This window comes from Oncorhynchus mykiss, chromosome 26, assembly GCF_057628025.1.
Source record: "Oncorhynchus mykiss isolate SJ-2025 chromosome 26, ASM5762802v1, whole genome shotgun sequence".
NCBI classification, from domain to species: domain Eukaryota; kingdom Metazoa; phylum Chordata; class Actinopteri; order Salmoniformes; family Salmonidae; genus Oncorhynchus; species Oncorhynchus mykiss.
The window spans coordinates 15,048,428-15,067,751 of NC_143047.1; the positions used below are offsets into that span (position 1 = coordinate 15,048,428).

The following is a 19,324-nucleotide window of genomic DNA, read 5'->3' on the forward strand; positions in this document are numbered from 1 at the left end:
CAGAGCTCTAAGACCGAAGCCAAACATGTAAACCAGAGCGCTAAGACCGAAGCCAAACATGTTTCAGAGCTCTAAGACCAAAGCCAAACATGCAAACCAGAGCTGTACGACCGAAGCCAAACATGTAAACCAGAGCTCTAAGACCGAAACCAAACATGCAAACCAGAGCGCTAAGACCGAAGCCAAACATGTAAACCAGAGCGCTAAGACCGAAGCCAAACATGTAAACCAGAGCTGTACGACCGAAGCCAAACATGCAAACCAGAGCGCTAAGACCGAAGCCAAACATGTAAACCAGAGCTGCACGACCGAAGCCAAACATGTAAACCAGAGCTGTACGACCGAAGCCAAACATGTAAACCAGAGCTCTAAGACCGAAACCAAACATGCAAACCAGAGCTGTACGACCGAAGCCAAACATGCAAACCAGAGCGCTAAGACCGAAGCCAAACATGCAAACCAGAGCTCTAAGACCGAAGCCAAACATGCAAACCAGAGCTCTAAGACCGAAGCCAAACATGCAAACCAGAGCTCTAAGACCGAAGCCAAACATGCAAACCAGAGCTGTACGACCGAAACCAAACATGCAAACCAGAGCGCTAAGACCGAAGCCAAACATGTAAACCAGAGCGCTAAGACCGAAGCCAAACATGTAAACCAGAGCTGTACGACCGAAGCCAAACATGTAAACCAGAGCTGTACGACCGAAGCCAAACATGTAAACCAGAGCGCTAAGACCGAAGCCAAACATGTAAACCAGAGCTGTACGACCGAAGCCAAACATGTAAACCAGAGCTGTACGACCGAAGCCAAACATGTAAACCAGAGCTCTATGACCGAAACCAAACATGTTTCAGAGCTCTAAGACCAAAGCCTAACATGCAAACCAGAGCTCTAAGACCGAAGCCAAACATGTAAACCAGAGCTGTACGACCGAAGCCAAACATGCAAACCAGAGCTCTACGACCGAAGCCAAACATGCAAACCAGAGCTCAAAGACCGAAGCCAAACATGTAAACCAGAGCGCTAAGACCAAAGCCAAACATGTTTCAGAGCTCTAAGACCAAAGCCAAACATGCAAACCAGAGCTCTAAGACCGAAGCCAAACATGTAAACCAGAGCTCTAAGACCGAAGCCAAACATGCAAACCAGAGCGCTAAGACCGAAGCCAAACATGCAAACCAGAGCGCTAAGACCGAAGCCAAACATGCAAACCAGAGCTCTAAGACCGAAGCCAAACATGCAAACCAGAGCTCTAAGACCGAAGCCAAACATGTAAACCAGAGCGCTAAGACCGAAGCCAAACATGTTTCAGAGCTCTAAGACCAAAGCCAAACATGCAAACCAGAGCTGTACGACCGAAACCAAACATGCAAACCAGAGAGCTAAGACCGAAGCCAAACATGTAAACCAGAGCGCTAAGACCGAAGCCAAACATGTAAACCAGAGCTGTACGACCGAAGCCAAACATGCAAACCAGAGCTGTACGACCGAAGCCAAACATGCAAACCAGAGCTGTACGACCGAAGCCAAACATGCAAACCAGAGCTCTACGACCGAAGCCAAACATGCAAACCAGAGCTCAAAGACCGAAGCCAAACATGTAAACCAGAGCGCTAAGACCGAAGCCAAACATGTTTCAGAGCTCTAAGACCAAAGCCTAACATGCAAACCAGAGCTCTAAGACCGAAGCCAAACATGTAAACCAGAGCTGTACGACCGAAGCCAAACATGCAAACCAGAGCTCTACGACCGAAGCCAAACATGCAAACCAGAGCTCAAAGACCGAAGCCAAACATGTAAACCAGAGCGCTAAGACCAAAGCCAAACATGTTTCAGAGCTCTAAGACCAAAGCCAAACATGCAAACCAGAGCTCTAAGACCGAAGCCAAACATGTAAACCAGAGCTCTAAGACCGAAGCCAAACATGCAAACCAGAGCGCTAAGACCGAAGCCAAACATGCAAACCAGAGCGCTAAGACCGAAGCCAAACATGCAAACCAGAGCTCTAAGACCGAAGCCAAACATGCAAACCAGAGCTCTAAGACCGAAGCCAAACATGTAAACCAGAGCGCTAAGACCGAAGCCAAACATGTTTCAGAGCTCTAAGACCAAAGCCAAACATGCAAACCAGAGCTGTACGACCGAAACCAAACATGCAAACCAGAGAGCTAAGACCGAAGCCAAACATGTAAACCAGAGCGCTAAGACCGAAGCCAAACATGTAAACCAGAGCTGTACGACCGAAGCCAAACATGCAAACCAGAGCGCTAAGACCGAAGCCAAACATGTAAACCAGAGCTGTACGACCGAAGCCAAACATGTAAACCAGAGCTGTACGACCGAAGCCAAACATGTAAACCAGAGCTCTAAGACCGAAACCAAACATGCAAACCAGAGCTGTACGACCGAAGCCAAACATGCAAACCAGAGCGCTAAGACCGAAGCCAAACATGCAAACCAGAGCTCTAAGACCGAAGCCAAACATGCAAACCAGAGCTCTAAGACCGAAGCCAAACATGCAAACCAGAGCTCTAAGACCGAAGCCAAACATGCAAACCAGAGCTGTACGACCGAAGCCAAACATGTAAACCAGAGCTGTACGACCGAAGCCAAACATGTAAACCAGAGCTGTACGACCGAAGCCAAACATGTAAACCAGAGCGCTAAGACCGAAGCCAAACATGTAAACCAGAGCTGTACGACCGAAGCCAAACATGTAAACCAGAGCTGTACGACCGAAGCCAAACATGTAAACCAGAGCTCTATGACCGAAACCAAACATGTAAACCAGAGCTCTAAGACCAAAACCAAACATGCAAACCAGAGCTGTACGAACGAAGCCAAACATGCGAACCAGAGCGCTAAGACCGAAGCCAAACATGCAAACCAGAGCTCTAAGACCGAAGCCAAACATGTAAACCAGAGCGCTAAGACCGAAGCCAAACATGCGAACCAGAGCTCTAAGACCGAAGCCAAACATGCAAACCAGAGCTCTAAGACCGCAGCCAAACATGCAAACCAGAGCTCTAAGACCGAAGCCAAACATGCAAACCAGAGCTCTAAGACCGAAGCCAAACATGTAAACCAGAGCTCTAAGACCGAAGCCAAACATGTAAACCAGAGGTCTAAGACCGAAGCCAAACATGCAAACCAGAGCGCTAAGACCGAAGTCAAACATGCAAACCAGAGCGCTAAGACCGAAGTCAAACATGCAAACCAGAGCTCTAAGACCGAAGCCAAACATGTAAACCAGAGCGCTAAGACCGAAGCCAAACATGTTTCAGAGCTCTAAGACCAAAGCCAAACATGCAAACCAGAGCTCTAAGACCGAAGCCAAACATGTAAACCAGAGCGCTAAGACCGAAGCCAAACATGTAAACCAGAGCTCTAAGACCGAAGCCAAACATGCAAACCAGAGCTCTAAGACCGAAGCCAAACATGCAAACCAGAGCTCTAAGACCGAAGCCAAACATGCAAACCAGAGCTCTAAGACCGAAGCCAAACATGTAAACCAGAGCGCTAAGACCGAAGCCAAACATGTTTCAGAGCTCTAAGACCAAAGCCAAACATGCAAACCAGAGCTGTACGACCGAAGCCAAACATGTAAACCAGAGCTCTAAGACCGAAACCAAACATGCAAACCAGAGCGCTAAGACCGAAGCCAAACATGTAAACCAGAGCGCTAAGACCGAAGCCAAACATGTAAACCAGAGCTGTACGACCGAAGCCAAACATGCAAACCAGAGCGCTAAGACCGAAGCCAAACATGTAAACCAGAGCTGCACGACCGAAGCCAAACATGTAAACCAGAGCTGTACGACCGAAGCCAAACATGTAAACCAGAGCTCTAAGACCGAAACCAAACATGCAAACCAGAGCTGTACGACCGAAGCCAAACATGCAAACCAGAGCGCTAAGACCGAAGCCAAACATGCAAACCAGAGCTCTAAGACCGAAGCCAAACATGCAAACCAGAGCTCTAAGACCGAAGCCAAACATGCAAACCAGAGCTCTAAGACCGAAGCCAAACATGCAAACCAGAGCTGTACGACCGAAACCAAACATGCAAACCAGAGCGCTAAGACCGAAGCCAAACATGTAAACCAGAGCGCTAAGACCGAAGCCAAACATGTAAACCAGAGCTGTACGACCGAAGCCAAACATGTAAACCAGAGCTGTACGACCGAAGCCAAACATGTAAACCAGAGCGCTAAGACCGAAGCCAAACATGTAAACCAGAGCTGTACGACCGAAGCCAAACATGTAAACCAGAGCTGTACGACCGAAGCCAAACATGTAAACCAGAGCTCTATGACCGAAACCAAACATGTTTCAGAGCTCTAAGACCAAAGCCTAACATGCAAACCAGAGCTCTAAGACCGAAGCCAAACATGTAAACCAGAGCTGTACGACCGAAGCCAAACATGCAAACCAGAGCTCTACGACCGAAGCCAAACATGCAAACCAGAGCTCAAAGACCGAAGCCAAACATGTAAACCAGAGCGCTAAGACCAAAGCCAAACATGTTTCAGAGCTCTAAGACCAAAGCCAAACATGCAAACCAGAGCTCTAAGACCGAAGCCAAACATGTAAACCAGAGCTCTAAGACCGAAGCCAAACATGCAAACCAGAGCGCTAAGACCGAAGCCAAACATGCAAACCAGAGCGCTAAGACCGAAGCCAAACATGCAAACCAGAGCTCTAAGACCGAAGCCAAACATGCAAACCAGAGCTCTAAGACCGAAGCCAAACATGTAAACCAGAGCGCTAAGACCGAAGCCAAACATGTTTCAGAGCTCTAAGACCAAAGCCAAACATGCAAACCAGAGCTGTACGACCGAAACCAAACATGCAAACCAGAGAGCTAAGACCGAAGCCAAACATGTAAACCAGAGCGCTAAGACCGAAGCCAAACATGTAAACCAGAGCTGTACGACCGAAGCCAAACATGCAAACCAGAGCGCTAAGACCGAAGCCAAACATGTAAACCAGAGCTGTACGACCGAAGCCAAACATGTAAACCAGAGCTGTACGACCGAAGCCAAACATGTAAACCAGAGCTCTAAGACCGAAACCAAACATGCAAACCAGAGCTGTACGACCGAAGCCAAACATGCAAACCAGAGCGCTAAGACCGAAGCCAAACATGCAAACCAGAGCTCTAAGACCGAAGCCAAACATGCAAACCAGAGCTCTAAGACCGAAGCCAAACATGCAAACCAGAGCTCTAAGACCGAAGCCAAACATGCAAACCAGAGCTGTACGACCGAAGCCAAACATGTAAACCAGAGCTGTACGACCGAAGCCAAACATGTAAACCAGAGCTGTACGACCGAAGCCAAACATGTAAACCAGAGCGCTAAGACCGAAGCCAAACATGTAAACCAGAGCTGTACGACCGAAGCCAAACATGTAAACCAGAGCTGTACGACCGAAGCCAAACATGTAAACCAGAGCTCTATGACCGAAACCAAACATGTAAACCAGAGCTCTAAGACCAAAACCAAACATGCAAACCAGAGCTGTACGAACGAAGCCAAACATGCGAACCAGAGCGCTAAGACCGAAGCCAAACATGCAAACCAGAGCTCTAAGACCGAAGCCAAACATGTAAACCAGAGCGCTAAGACCGAAGCCAAACATGCGAACCAGAGCTCTAAGACCGAAGCCAAACATGCAAACCAGAGCTCTAAGACCGCAGCCAAACATGCAAACCAGAGCTCTAAGACCGAAGCCAAACATGCAAACCAGAGCTCTAAGACCGAAGCCAAACATGTAAACCAGAGCTCTAAGACCGAAGCCAAACATGTAAACCAGAGGTCTAAGACCGAAGCCAAACATGCAAACCAGAGCGCTAAGACCGAAGTCAAACATGCAAACCAGAGCGCTAAGACCGAAGTCAAACATGCAAACCAGAGCTCTAAGACCGAAGCCAAACATGTAAACCAGAGCGCTAAGACCGAAGCCAAACATGTTTCAGAGCTCTAAGACCAAAGCCAAACATGCAAACCAGAGCTCTAAGACCGAAGCCAAACATGTAAACCAGAGCGCTAAGACCGAAGCAAAACATGTAAACCAGAGCTCTAAGACCGAAGCCAAACATGCAAACCAGAGCTCTAAGACCGAAGCCAAACATGCAAACCAGAGCTCTAAGACCGAAGCCAAACATGTAAACCAGAGCGCTAAGACCGAAGCCAAACATGTTTCAGAGCTCTAAGACCAAAGCCAAACATGCAAACCAGAGCTGTACGACCGAAGCCAAACATGTAAACCAGAGCTCTAAGACCGAAACCAAACATGCAAACCAGAGCGCTAAGACCGAAGCCAAACATGTAAACCAGAGCGCTAAGACCGAAGCCAAACATGTAAACCAGAGCTGTACGACCGAAGCCAAACATGCAAACCAGAGCGCTAAGACCGAAGCCAAACATGTAAACCAGAGCTGCACGACCGAAGCCAAACATGTAAACCAGAGCTGTACGACCGAAGCCAAACATGTAAACCAGAGCTCTAAGACCGAAACCAAACATGCAAACCAGAGCTGTACGACCGAAGCCAAACATGCAAACCAGAGCGCTAAGACCGAAGCCAAACATGCAAACCAGAGCTCTAAGACCGAAGCCAAACATGCAAACCAGAGCTCTAAGACCGAAGCCAAACATGCAAACCAGAGCTCTAAGACCGAAGCCAAACATGCAAACCAGAGCTGTACGACCGAAACCAAACATGCAAACCAGAGCGCTAAGACCGAAGCCAAACATGTAAACCAGAGCGCTAAGACCGAAGCCAAACATGTAAACCAGAGCTGTACGACCGAAGCCAAACATGTAAACCAGAGCTGTACGACCGAAGCCAAACATGTAAACCAGAGCGCTAAGACCGAAGCCAAACATGTAAACCAGAGCTGTACGACCGAAGCCAAACATGTAAACCAGAGCTGTACGACCGAAGCCAAACATGTAAACCAGAGCTCTATGACCGAAACCAAACATGTAAACCAGAGCTCTAAGACCAAAACCAAACATGCAAACCAGAGCTGTACGAACGAAGCCAAACATGCGAACCAGAGCGCTAAGACCGAAGCCAAACATGCAAACCAGAGCTCTAAGACCGAAGCCAAACATGTAAACCAGAGCGCTAAGACCGAAGCCAAACATGCGAACCAGAGCTCTAAGACCGAAGCCAAACATGCAAACCAGAGCTCTAAGACCGAAGCCAAACATGCAAACCAGAGCTCTAAGACCGAAGCCAAACATGTAAACCAGAGCTCTAAGACCGAAGCCAAACATGTAAACCAGAGCTCTAAGACCGAAGCCAAACATGCAAACCAGAGCGCTAAGACCGAAGTCAAACATGCAAACCAGAGCGCTAAGACCGAAGTCAAACATGCAAACCAGAGCGCTAAGACCAAAGTCAAACATGTAAACCAGATCTCTAAGACCGAAACCAAACATGCAAACCAGATCTCTAAGACCGAAGCCAAACATGCAAACCAGATCTTTAAGACCGAAGCCAAACATGCAAACCAGATCTCTAAGACCGAAGCCAAACATGCAAACCAGATCTCTAAGACCGAAGCCAAACATGCAAACCAGATCTCTAAGACCGAAGCCAAACATGCAAACCAGATCTCTAAGACCGAAGCCAAACATGCAAACCAGATCTCTAAGACCGAAGCCAAACATGCAATCTATACCACATTCTCACACTCACATATTATTTTTCTTACCTGGCACGTGCAGTTCAGCTGCAGCTATGACAAACTCGCGGGTCTTGGGTTTGTTGGCACGGCAGACGTAGACCCCCGCATGGTAACGCCGTGTGTTGGGGATCACCAGGTTAGTTTCCAGGACAACCACGTCGGTGGCGATGGGCTTCCCGTCTGTGTCCAGGAGAAAGAGCAGAAAGGAACAGAGAAGAGACAAGCGATTTCAGAGAAAAAAATATCAGAAAAGACCAAACTAACGCAATTAAAAACTGTAGCTGCACACACACACAACACTTGGCATTTCATGCCAGCTCAGTTTAGCGGTTGAATACCGATCACAGAAAAGTATAATGAGCATATCCAGCCACTAGGTGGCATTGTGAGACCTCTGTGATGACTAGAGTTGTTTTGTCAGCAAAGGTAGAAATATGAAACACAATGAAGATATTACAGGAATAACACGGTGCCTAGTACCAAAGTATGGACCAGCCTCTCGTTGTGACATTGGTGGTGAGCCTATTTTTATTGTATTTCTTATTTTACTAGGCAAGTCAATTAAGAACAAATTATTATTTAAAATGGTGGCCTACCCCGGCCAAACCCAGACGACACTGGGCCAATTGTGCGCTGCCCTATGGGATCCCAATCACGGCCGGTTGTGATACAGCCTGGAATCGAACTAGGGTCTGTAGTGACGCCTCTAGCACTGATATTTTAAATGTTTTCATTTAACAAGTTAAGTCAGTTAAGAACAAATTCTAATTTACAATGACGGCCTACCCCAGCCAAACCTGGACGATGCTGGGCCAATTGTGCACCGCCCTATGGGACTCCCAATCAAGGCCGGATGTGATACAACCTGGAATCGAACCAGGTACTGTAGTGATGCCTCCTACACTGAGATGCAGTGCCTTAGACCGCTGCGTCACTCGGGAGCCCCTGTAGATGGACCGATGGGAGGGATTGAGAGAGTCTTACCCTGTCTGCTCCAGGACACCAGGGGTTTGGGCTGCCCCCCCTGGGCCATGCACTCCATCACCGCTGGACGCCCCTGCACCACCGTGGCATTCTGAGGAGGTGCCACGATCACCACCTCATTTTGGGCAGGGCCAGGACCTGTGCACGTAGACACAATACAGACACACACACGAATCAACACACACAACCAACTCTAACCATCAATGTCTCATATATGCCAAACGTCATCTAGCGACTTATAGCAACAAATCAAGGAGCCAATAGAGATTCTCACTGAACAATCGTTGGCCACACTGTTTAGGACAGCTAGCAGCACTGTCAGGAAGAGGAGTGGAGGAGACAGAGCCAGCTACTAGCCTGGTTAAAACAGAATGAATGCAGCACAACCAGGCTAGCTAGCTGCCCCAATGGGCTTAAGAGAGGAGCAGAAGGCTCTATATTATGTATGCTAAACCTCTTTGGAGTCACTTATTGTAGAGACGGACTGATAGAGAGTAAACGAGGGGAAGATGGAGGGAGGAAGAGCGAGAAAGAGAAAGAGAAAGAGAGAGAGAGAGAGAGAGAGATCGAGGGCATCTGAGGGAGAGGGGTGAGTCAGATAATGGAGAAGAGGCAGTGAGGGCCTTTACTTAGAGCCTGGTGGTGTAATTCTGCCAAATTATATGACTAAATAAATAACTATCGTTTTCTTGGAGGAATAGAAGTGTGCATTAGCAGAGCAGATGAGGCCCTTATTTTTAGTGGCTCTGTGTGAGTGGCTCTAGGGGTAATTATGGTAGGAAGGGAGGCCCATCACACTGCCTGTGCCGGGGCCTGCTCTGCCTGTCTCTCTGCTCAGAGCCTACATTATGATAATGAGCTCCAGCAGGGTTCCTGGGATACTGTAAGCACATTATTAATTAATCATTGAGCATTCATACAGCACTACTTGCTTATGCACGAGGGCTTTAAAAATGGGCCAGTCGAGTTCTCCCAGGATGTGCCTCGATATGGTTTTGTGTAAGTTCTCTGCTCAGAGTGTGTGTGCGCGCGTGTGTATGCGTGCATGAGAGAGAGAAAGTGCACTGGACAAAAATATAAATGCAACATGTAAAGTGTTTGTGCCATGTTTCATGATCTGAAAATCCCTGACATTTTCCATACGCACAAATAGCTTATTTCTCTCAAATTTTGTGCATACATTTGTTTACATTCCTGTTAGTGAACATTTCTCCTTCGCCAAGATAAACAGCATGATCATTACAGAGGTGCACCTTGTGCTGTAGACAATAAAAGGCTGCTTTAAAATGTGCAGTTTTGTCACACAACTCAATGCCAGACTTTTTCAAGATTTGAGGGAGTGTGCAATTGCTGACTACAAGAATGTCCACCAGAGCTGTTGCCAGATAATTTAATGTTCATTCTCTACCATAAGCCGCCTCCAACGTAATTTTAGAGAATTTGCCAGTGTGTCCAAGCAGCCTCACAACCACAGACTTCGTGCTGAGGAGTATTTATGTCTGTAATAAAGACATTTTGTGGGGACAAACTCATTCTGCTGGCTGGGCCTGGCTTCCCAGTGGGTGGCTGCACCCCTGCCCAGTAATTTTAAAATCTATAGATTAGAGCCAAATTAATATCTTTCAATTGACTGTTTTCCTTATTTAAACTGTAACTCAGTAAAATCTTTGAAATTGTTGCATGTTGCGTTGATATTTTTGTTCGGTATGTAAAAGGTATAGACAATGTACAATTGAATAAGTGGAGGCAACGTGCTCAGCATCATTCTGTCAGGGAGAATGCATTTGTGTTCAGGCATTCTAAATCATAAACCTCTCCACAGTGAAGGCTAGCGATGTGATGGCATTAGATTTGCGTTTTATGTAACGCCTTTCTTCCATGACCTCCAGGTTTCTAAGGCAGCAGGGCTTTGTGTCAGACCAAATACCTGCTACTGTAAGTTAGCATTAGTTCACACAGTCTGTTGGATATTGAGAAGTGGGAAAAAGCTGTAAAATGCTGTAATCTCGTCACCTGCTCAGGCTGTCTGTGAGAGTGGTGTGTGTGTGTGTGTGCGCGTGCATTACTGTGTGCGTGTGTGTGAAATATGTGACTGTGTGTGTGCGCGTTGTGGTGTTTGTGTACACATCCGTGTGTGTGTGTGTGGGAGAGAGAGAAGGTATATGCGTGTCAAGTAGCATCAAGGCATCAACATAATGCACAGTTGAATGAGTGAAGCTAGTGTCCTCACCATCAGTCTGCCATTCGCTTCTGTGCATTGTCTGTGAATCTCAAGAGTTTTGGGCGTGTCTGCCTGTGTATGTGTGTCTCTACGTGAGAGTGTCTATTTGTGAGTGTGCGTGCTTGCCTCTGTGTGTGTGTGTGTGTGTGTGTGTGTGTGTGTGTGTGTGTGTGTGTGTGTGTGTGTGTACATGCTGCAGAGAGGTGATTCATCTCTGTTTCCTTAGCTGTTCCACAGGGTGCAGGCATTACTACACAGTTCAGTCTTGTGTACAGGCAACAAGCTCAATAGGGCCAATAGTTATTAAAACTCAAACATGTTTCTGATGCTAGACGGTCTGTGTGTCTTTGCCTCTCTCTCTGTGTGTGTGTGTGTGTGTGCTAACGCTCACATAGAAGCAGATCTAGACGTAGACCTTCCACAGACACCGAAGTCTGACGGAGCCAATTAAAGGCCAGGATTTATCTCCATCAGTAGTGCACCTTTTGTCAGACGGGAAGAGACGTGGGTGTGGAGATGCTGCTTACAGCCTGCTGATATCAGACACGAGACCATAGGTCTGGAGCCGCCTCTGTCTCTTTACCTCTCTCATTCCAGCAGAGTTCCAGCAAATACATATAGGCAGGAAGCCAACCACTAAATAGTCCATGTAAAGAACACACCCAGACAGAGGGGGTCAAGCACATCCAAAGGGATCACTTGCCTACAGACGTCATCAGAGAGAGAGAGAGAGAGACAGAGAGCATAATATACCCGTAGTGACAGTGAGGATGGCATCTTGGCTGAAGCGTTTCCGGGCCGAATTGGAGGCCACACAGCGGTACGCACCCCCATCCTCCTTAACCGCCCCCAAGATCTGGAGCACACCGTTAGGGAGAGAGATGAACCTGGAGACAGAGGGATGGAGAGCGAGAGAGAGAGAGAGAGAGAGAGAGAGAGGATGGAAAGGAAGAGAGGAAGGGTCAGAAGGAGAGAGAAAGAGTGTGTGGGTGGGGGAGAGAAAAGAGCGAGAGAGAACGTGTGCTTAGTGAGATATAATAACTCCTCACTGGTAATCTCCAACTGTGCACACGCTCATTACCACCATACAGGACTAGGTCTTCAGTGACAGCCATTAGCCGACACTCTCCTTATATCTAACAGCTATTTAGAATAACACCGTCCAAAAATGTAGAATCTAAATGAAAAGTAGACAAAAGAAAGGAAGAAGAGAGAAATGACACTACTGCCTACCTAATGACAGAGAAGACGGAAACGGGAGGAAAAAGAAGAGACTGGATAGAAATATTCTGAAATATTTACTGATAGATATAAGAGAACAAAGAGCTCTCAATCTAGGTCAGAGAGATTGCAAAACAGCATTTACAAGCAGCCATGGCTGCTGGTTGTGCCGACTCTTGTCAATATTTATCTCTCTTTCACCCACCAGCTCCTCTTCCTCTCTCCCTCCCTCCCTCCTTCCCCCTCTGCTGCCATGGAAGACAGGTCAGGTTCCACACACACCCACCCACTCCCGTCTGGATGGTTCCTCCAAGCCTGAGGCCTGGACTTCCCACTATTCAACTCCTATTCCACAGCCTTTTAACTCTATGATGATGGACTAGTAATGCCCTGACAGACAGACAGAGAGCTCATCTGTGCAACAGAGAGACTGCACACAACACTGGTCTCTGGTCTGGGTCTCATCTCTACTGCTGCCCATTTGTACCACAACATCACAGCACTGTACAGCTTGGTTCAGCATTTGATTCAGCATTGGCCTATGGGTCACACAGGGATAGACCGTTTTTGAGCCAGATGCCTCTAATAATGTCAGGCAGGCACAAATGTATAGCCAACAGCAGAGCTGAGGCAGAAACGTCAATAGCGTTAAGTGCTTGGGTAAATGAGCATGAGAGTGGGACCGTTTCTGGTGACTAGTGAGAGGGCGTGCGCGCTGCTCAGCTGTGAGAGTGGGACCTTTCTGGTGACTAGTGAGAGGGCGTGCGCGCTGCTCAGCTGTGAGAGTGGGACCGTTTCTGATGACTAGTGAGAGGGTGTGCGCGCTGCTCAGCTGTGAGAGTGGGACAGTTTCTGATGACTAGTGAGAGGGTGTGCGCGCTGCTCAGCTGTGAGAGTGGGACCGTTTCTGATGACTAGTGAGAGGGCGTGCGTGCTGCTCAGCTGTGAGAGTGAGACCGTTTCTGGTGACTAGTGAGAGGGCGTGCGTGCTGCTCAGCTGTGAGAGTGTGACCGTTTCTGGTGACTAGTGAGAGGGCGTGCGTGCTGCTCAGCTGTGAGAGTGGGACCTTTTCTGGTGACTAGTGAGAGGGCGTGCGTGCTGCTCAGCTGTGAGAGTGGGACCGTTTCTGGTGACTAGTGAGAGGGCGTGCGTGCTGCTCAGCTGTGAGAGTGTGCATTTGAGTTTTCAGGCAGACAGGGAGGCTTTAAATCGGGGGTTTCTATTAGTAACGCTACATGATTCTCCGCTGTTCAGCCCCGGATGTCAATGCACAGGGTGTTGTTAGCACACTGGTCCTGCCCCCCCCCCCCCCCTCCCCCCTCCTCCTCTGATGCCCTCCTCCACTCTGTGTGGTGTTAGCACACTGGTCCTGCCCCCCCCTCTGATGCCCTTCTCCACTCTGTGTGTTGTTAGCACACTGGTCCTGCCCCCCCCCCACCCCCTCTCCTCTGATGCCCTTCTCCACTCTGTGAATTGTTACCACTGGTCCTGCCCCCCCTCTCCGCTCCTCTGATGCCCTTCTCCACTCTGTGTGTTGTTAGCACTGGTCCTGCCCGCCCCCTCTCCGCTCCTGTGATGCCCTTCTCCACTCTGTGTGTTGTTAGCACACTGGTCCTGCACCCCCCCTCCTCTGATGCCCTTCTCCACTCTGTGTGGTCAAGAGTGGTCAGCAGCAAGGGTCCTCGGACGTTATAATAACATTAGTCAGTTTAACCAATGAAGAAAAGCTGCACTTTCCTGGCCATTCAACATGAGACACACATCTAAATAAGTAGTAATGTGACCAGCCATATGTGGGCCATGGCCTTTGAAGGGCAAACATATACAGGCCGTCAACTCAGCGCATGATCACTCCGAGGCAAGCCATGAACAGTAATTCACTGTATACTGTATAAGTGTGTGTGTGCGATATGCATCTAAATCAATAACAAACAGCTGCCGGCCTTTCTATGATTGATAAGGACAGAGCAGGTGGGAAAAAAAGTGCAACTTCAATTTTAAAAAAGGGCCAAATCTCTCAAATGAGGGAGGAAAGGCCAGGGAGGAGGAGGGAGGAAAGGCCAGGGAGGAGGAGAGAGGAAAGGCCAGGGAGGAGGAGAGAGGAAAGGCCAGGGAGGAGGAGGGAGGAAAGGCCAGGGAGGAGGAGGGAGGAAAGGCCAGGGAGGAGGAGGGAGGAAAGGCCAGGGAGGAGGAGGGAGGAAAGGCCAGGGAGGAGGAGGGAGGAAAGGCCAGGGAGGAGGAGGGAGGAAAGGCCAGGGAGGAGGAGGGAGGAAAGGCCAGGGAGGAGGAGGGAGGAAAGGCCAGGGAGGAGGAGGGAGGAAAGGCCAGGGAGGAGGAGCGAGGAAAGGCCAGGGAGGAGGAGCGAGGAAAGGCCAGGGAGGAGGAGAGAGGAAAGGCAAGGGAGGAGGAGAGAGGAAAGGCAAGGGAGGAGGAGCGAGGAAAGGCCAGGGAGGAGGAGCGAGGAAAGGCCAGGGAGGAGGAGCGAGGAAAGGCCAGGGAGGAGGAGGGAGGAAAGGCCAGGGAGGAGGAGAGAGGAAAGGCCAGGGAGGAGGAGGGAGGAAAGGCCAGGGAGGAGGAGAGAGGAAAGGCCAGGGAGGAGGAGGAAGGAAAGGCCAGGGAGGAGGAGGGAGGAAAGGCCAGGGAGGAGGAGAGAGGAAAGGCCAGGGAGGAGGAGGGAGGAAAGACCAGGGAGGAGGAGGGAGGAAAGGCCAGGGAGGAGGAGCGAGGAAATGCTAGGGAGAAGGAAGGAGGAAAGGCCAGGGAGGAGGAAGGAGGAAAGGCCAGGGAGGAGGAAGGAGGAAAGGCCAGGGAGGAGAAGGGAGGAGAAGCCAGGGACGAAGAGGGAAGGAACGGAGTCATGTGCAGTAGATTATGGTCATCTTTCCACCCAATTTGATTCAAAGCACATCAGTTCCCAGGCCCTGGACTGGCATCAGCCTGTAGCCATGTGAAAGGGAGATGCAGGAGGGTATTTGGGAGTAGAACAAACAGAAGAGAGAAAGTGACCAGGCTGCACTTTGTGGCCCTGACCTTCAGCCTCTGGCTGACAGAGAGGAAACCAACAGATCTGTGTCCATCCCTTATCTCTGAACTCTGCACTACTGAAAAAGACCAAAATGTACTCATTTTATTTAACTTCCTACCAAATTCTCAGGATATTCCCTGACTGCCATTATGCAATGAAGTAGAATGGTGGAGAAGGGAGCACAGCCCTCACATGATCAGTGGCAGCATGGACCTTAGAACCGATCCAGTCTCCACTGTCTGGCTGGAGCTCTCTCAGGGGACAGCATTGGGACCAAGTAGAACAGACAATCACTTACTGCCAGGCTCTACTGGAGTGCATCACCGTGTGTGTGTGTGTATGTGTGTCTCACCTAAGCTGGCTGGGGATGGGTTCCTGGTCCTTCTCCCAGGTTATCCTTGGCGTGGGCACTCCGTCTATCTGGCACTCAAAGCGGGAAGCACCCCCCACGGGCACCACCTGGGCCTCTGGGTCCTGATGGAAACGAGACAGCGCTGGGAGTGAGGGAGAAAGGTGAGGGAGATAGAGAGACAGACAGCAAGAGACAGGGAGAAAGAGAGAGAGAATGAGACAGGGAGAGAGATGCAGTCAGCTAGTCCGTAGCCCACACGTAATAACTGTAGTTAACAGCAGGGGGAGGCAGTGAGTCCTGGAGCTGAGTCTTAAATGGCTGAGAGGGCCCCTGACCTCAGGCCAGACTGAGTTGGGGCATTATGGGGGAACACAAGAGCTCGGACTACCTCACCAATCAGCTTCAGGGTTGCAAGCTGTTCTGTCCAGCCTGCAGTCCTAAAGAACTGAACATACATACCCAAGATGACCTTCAAATGGTATTCTCACCAAACCGCTGTGACAGACTAGACATAAAGCCATACATAAAGCACTTGAGGAAAAAGTCACATCCTTACATCCTGAAGTTGTTCCTAATTTCTCCATTGGACTGTAAAAGGCCCAGACATGCACTTAATAATAAACATTTAACTGATTTAAAAATGTGACGCATTAGCCATGCTTCATAACACATGTAAGGGCTAATCCTACCTAGCGACCAAACATAAATCTAGCACAACTACTTCTGAGAAGATTCTCACATGGCAAAGTTCTTCAGAAAGCCACATATTATTAGCTGACTAACAGCACAAATAAACTCAGCACCTGTCATGCCCCCCCACACACACACACACCACACACACACACACACACAAAGCCCAAATGGAGCAAAGTTTCTCAATGAGCACACAGAGCAGAGCTCCACGGAGCAGCTAGATAGATAACAGGTCATCCAATACTGTAAAGTAAGCTAGCACTTGTAACTGTTGTGGCCAACTGAGCTAATGATTAACTTACTGAGTGAATGGACCAGATGAAATAGATTACTGTATCTACTAAATCTGTTAGCATGTCTTGTGCTCTATATGAGTTCAATCCATAGCACGTTTATCTTTAGTCTCTCCCTTCTCTGTCTGTTCCTGTTCTCTCTATGCCCCCCCTGTCTTTCTCTCTCCTGTCCTCCTCTCTCTCCCTCTTTCTGTCTCTGCCCCCTCAGTGATCAGATTGCAACTTTCTTCCCCTCCCCTTGTACTCTCCGACCACAACACATGGCTTCCCGTCTGTCGGCATGTCCACCAACTCCTCTCCTCCCCTCCTCCTCCACTACCGCGATTTACCTCTTTCTCCCCCCTCCCTCTCTTTAACTGACTCGCTCGCTTTTTGGACAAAGTCACATGAAGGGAGCATTCAGAACAGCCATGCACATAAAACATGTTTAGAGTATTAAAGACAAAGGACTGTCACTCATTTCTCTCATGTGATCTTGTTCTGCCTCCTAATTGGTGGTGGTAAAGTCATGAGACAGAAAGACAGACAGACATGGGCCTCTCTCTGCTCAATGTCAGTGTGCTCGTTGAGGCCCATTGCATGCAGGCCCCTGGCCTTGCCTGTCTCCAGCAGCCCATCCATCTCACAGCAGTAGCAGTCTACAGCACATGACATTTACCAGCTCCCTCCACAGACACCTTCTGAAGGACACACTTATTAGTCTCTCTCAGAACAGCCTCTGACTTCACCATCTCAAACTCCTCAGTCACCTCCCACCCAAATCTCCCACCTTCCCTTCAACCCCAACGTATCCTCCCCTACTACTTCCTTCTCTTTTCACCAATCCTAACTCCTCAGCCACCTCCCTCCCGCCATCCATCTTAAAGTCCTCAGTCACCTTCTTCCCTCCATCCCTCTCGTTCTTCACCTCCCTCCCTCATTGTCCCCTTGTTCCCCCCCCAAACAAGGCATCCTCATAAATAGGCATGTGACAGCTGACAAAAGGAGAGGATACAGTCCCATTCTACACAAAGCTAATGACTGAATAAAGACTGCCACTTTTACAGAGGATAATGAAAGCAGCTCTACGGGAGAGTGAGTGGAGAGGGTGGGGGGATAAGCCGGATCTCTTGCTACCTTCTCTCTTTTTTTCCTTCCCTCCCTCTCTGACCCACTTCATCCCTCTCTTGCTCTCCCCATTTCCCCCTCTCTGTCCTCAGCCCAATGTGGAGCCTGCCTGTTCCCAGGACACCACCGGCGTGGAGCCTGCCTGTTCCCAGGACACCACCAGTGTGGAGCCTACCTGTTCCCAGGACACCACCGGTGTGGACCCTACCTGTTCCCAGGACACCACCAGCGTGGAGCCTGCCTGTTCCCAGGACACCACCAGCGTGGAGCCTGCCTGTTCCCAGGACACCACCAGCGTGGAGCCTGCCTGTTCCCAGGACACCACCGGCGTGGACCCTGCCTGTTCCCAGGACACCACCGGTGTGGAGCCTACCTGTTCCCAGGACACCACCGGTGTGGAGCCTACCTGTTCCCAGGACACCACCGGTGTGGAGCCTGCCTGTTCCCAGGACACCACCGGTGTGGAGCCTACCTGTCCCCAGGACACCGGTGTGGAGCCTACCTGTTCCCAGGACACCACCAGTGTGGAGCCTACCTGTTCCCAGGACACCACCAGTGTGGAGCCTACCTGTTCCCAGGACACCACCAGTGTGGAGCCTACCTGTTCCCAGGACACCACCAGTGTGGAGCCTACCTGTTCCCAAGATACCACCGGTGTGGAGCCTGCCTGTTCCCAGGACACCACCGGTGTGGAGCCTACTTGTTCCCAGGACACCACCAGTGTGGAGCCTACTTGTTCCCAGGACACCACCGGTGTGGAGCCTACTTGTTCCCAGGACACCACCAGTGTGGAGCCTACCTGTTCCCAAGATACCACCGGTGTGGAGCCTGCCTGTTCCCAGGACACCACCAGTGTGGAGCCTACTTGTTCCCAGGACACCACCGGTGTGGAGCCTGCCTGTTCCCAGGACACCACCGGTGTGGAGCATACCTGTTCCCAGGACACCACCAGCGTGGAGCCTGCCTGTTCCCAGGACACCACCAGTGTGGAGCCTACCTGTTCCCAGGACACCGGTGTGGAGCCTACCTGTTCCCAGGACACCACCGGTGTGGAGCCTACTTGTTCCCAGGACACCACCGGTGTGGAGCCTGCCTGTTCCCAGGACACCACCGGTGTGGAGCCTGCCTGTTCCCAGGACACCACCGGTGTGGAGCCTGCCTGTTCCCAGGACACCACCGGTGTGGAGCATACCTGTTCCCAAGATACCACCGGTGTGGAGCCTGCCTGTTCCCAGGACACCACCAGTGTGGAGCATACCTGTTCCCAAGATACCACCGGTGTGGAGCCTGCCTGTTCCCAGGACACCACCAGTGTGGAGCATACCTGTTCCCAAGATACCACCGGTGTGGAGCATACCTGTTCCCAAGATACCACCGGTGTGGACAGGTAGAATGGCGTCGACAGAGATGGTCACCTCACTTCAGGTCCTTAGGAAACTATGCAGTAATTTGTTTTTTTAATGTATTATTACTTACATTGTTAGCCAAGAAAATCTCAAGTGTTATTAGATACAGCCGGGAGGAACTATTGGATATAAAAGAGACATCAATTTATCAACATTACGACCAGGAATATGACTTTCCCGAAGCGGATCCTTTGTTCAGACCTCCACCCTGGACATGGGATCTTATCCCAGAGGCCGACCCAAAACAACACGGTCGCCGCAGGAGAGGCAGACGGAGCGGCCTACTGGTAATTGAGCTAAATGACTATCGCCCCTT

At 49.8% G+C, this 19,324-nt stretch overlaps 1 protein-coding gene across 1 annotated transcript in view; it reads right to left on the minus strand.

Annotated features, from left to right (window-relative positions):
- Positions 1-19,324, minus strand: part of LOC110506447 (immunoglobulin superfamily DCC subclass member 4) — an 89,981-nt gene that overhangs the window by 45,814 nt on the left and 24,843 nt on the right. Inside the window, exons 3-6 of the mRNA XM_036963662.2 lie at positions 15,510-15,651; positions 11,664-11,797; positions 8,690-8,827; positions 7,733-7,885 (exon numbers count right to left, since the gene is read on the minus strand). Of these exons, the coding sequence (XP_036819557.2) occupies positions 7,733-7,885; positions 8,690-8,827; positions 11,664-11,797; positions 15,510-15,651 (567 nt within the window). The remainder of the gene's footprint in view (positions 1-7,732; positions 7,886-8,689; positions 8,828-11,663; positions 11,798-15,509; positions 15,652-19,324) is intronic.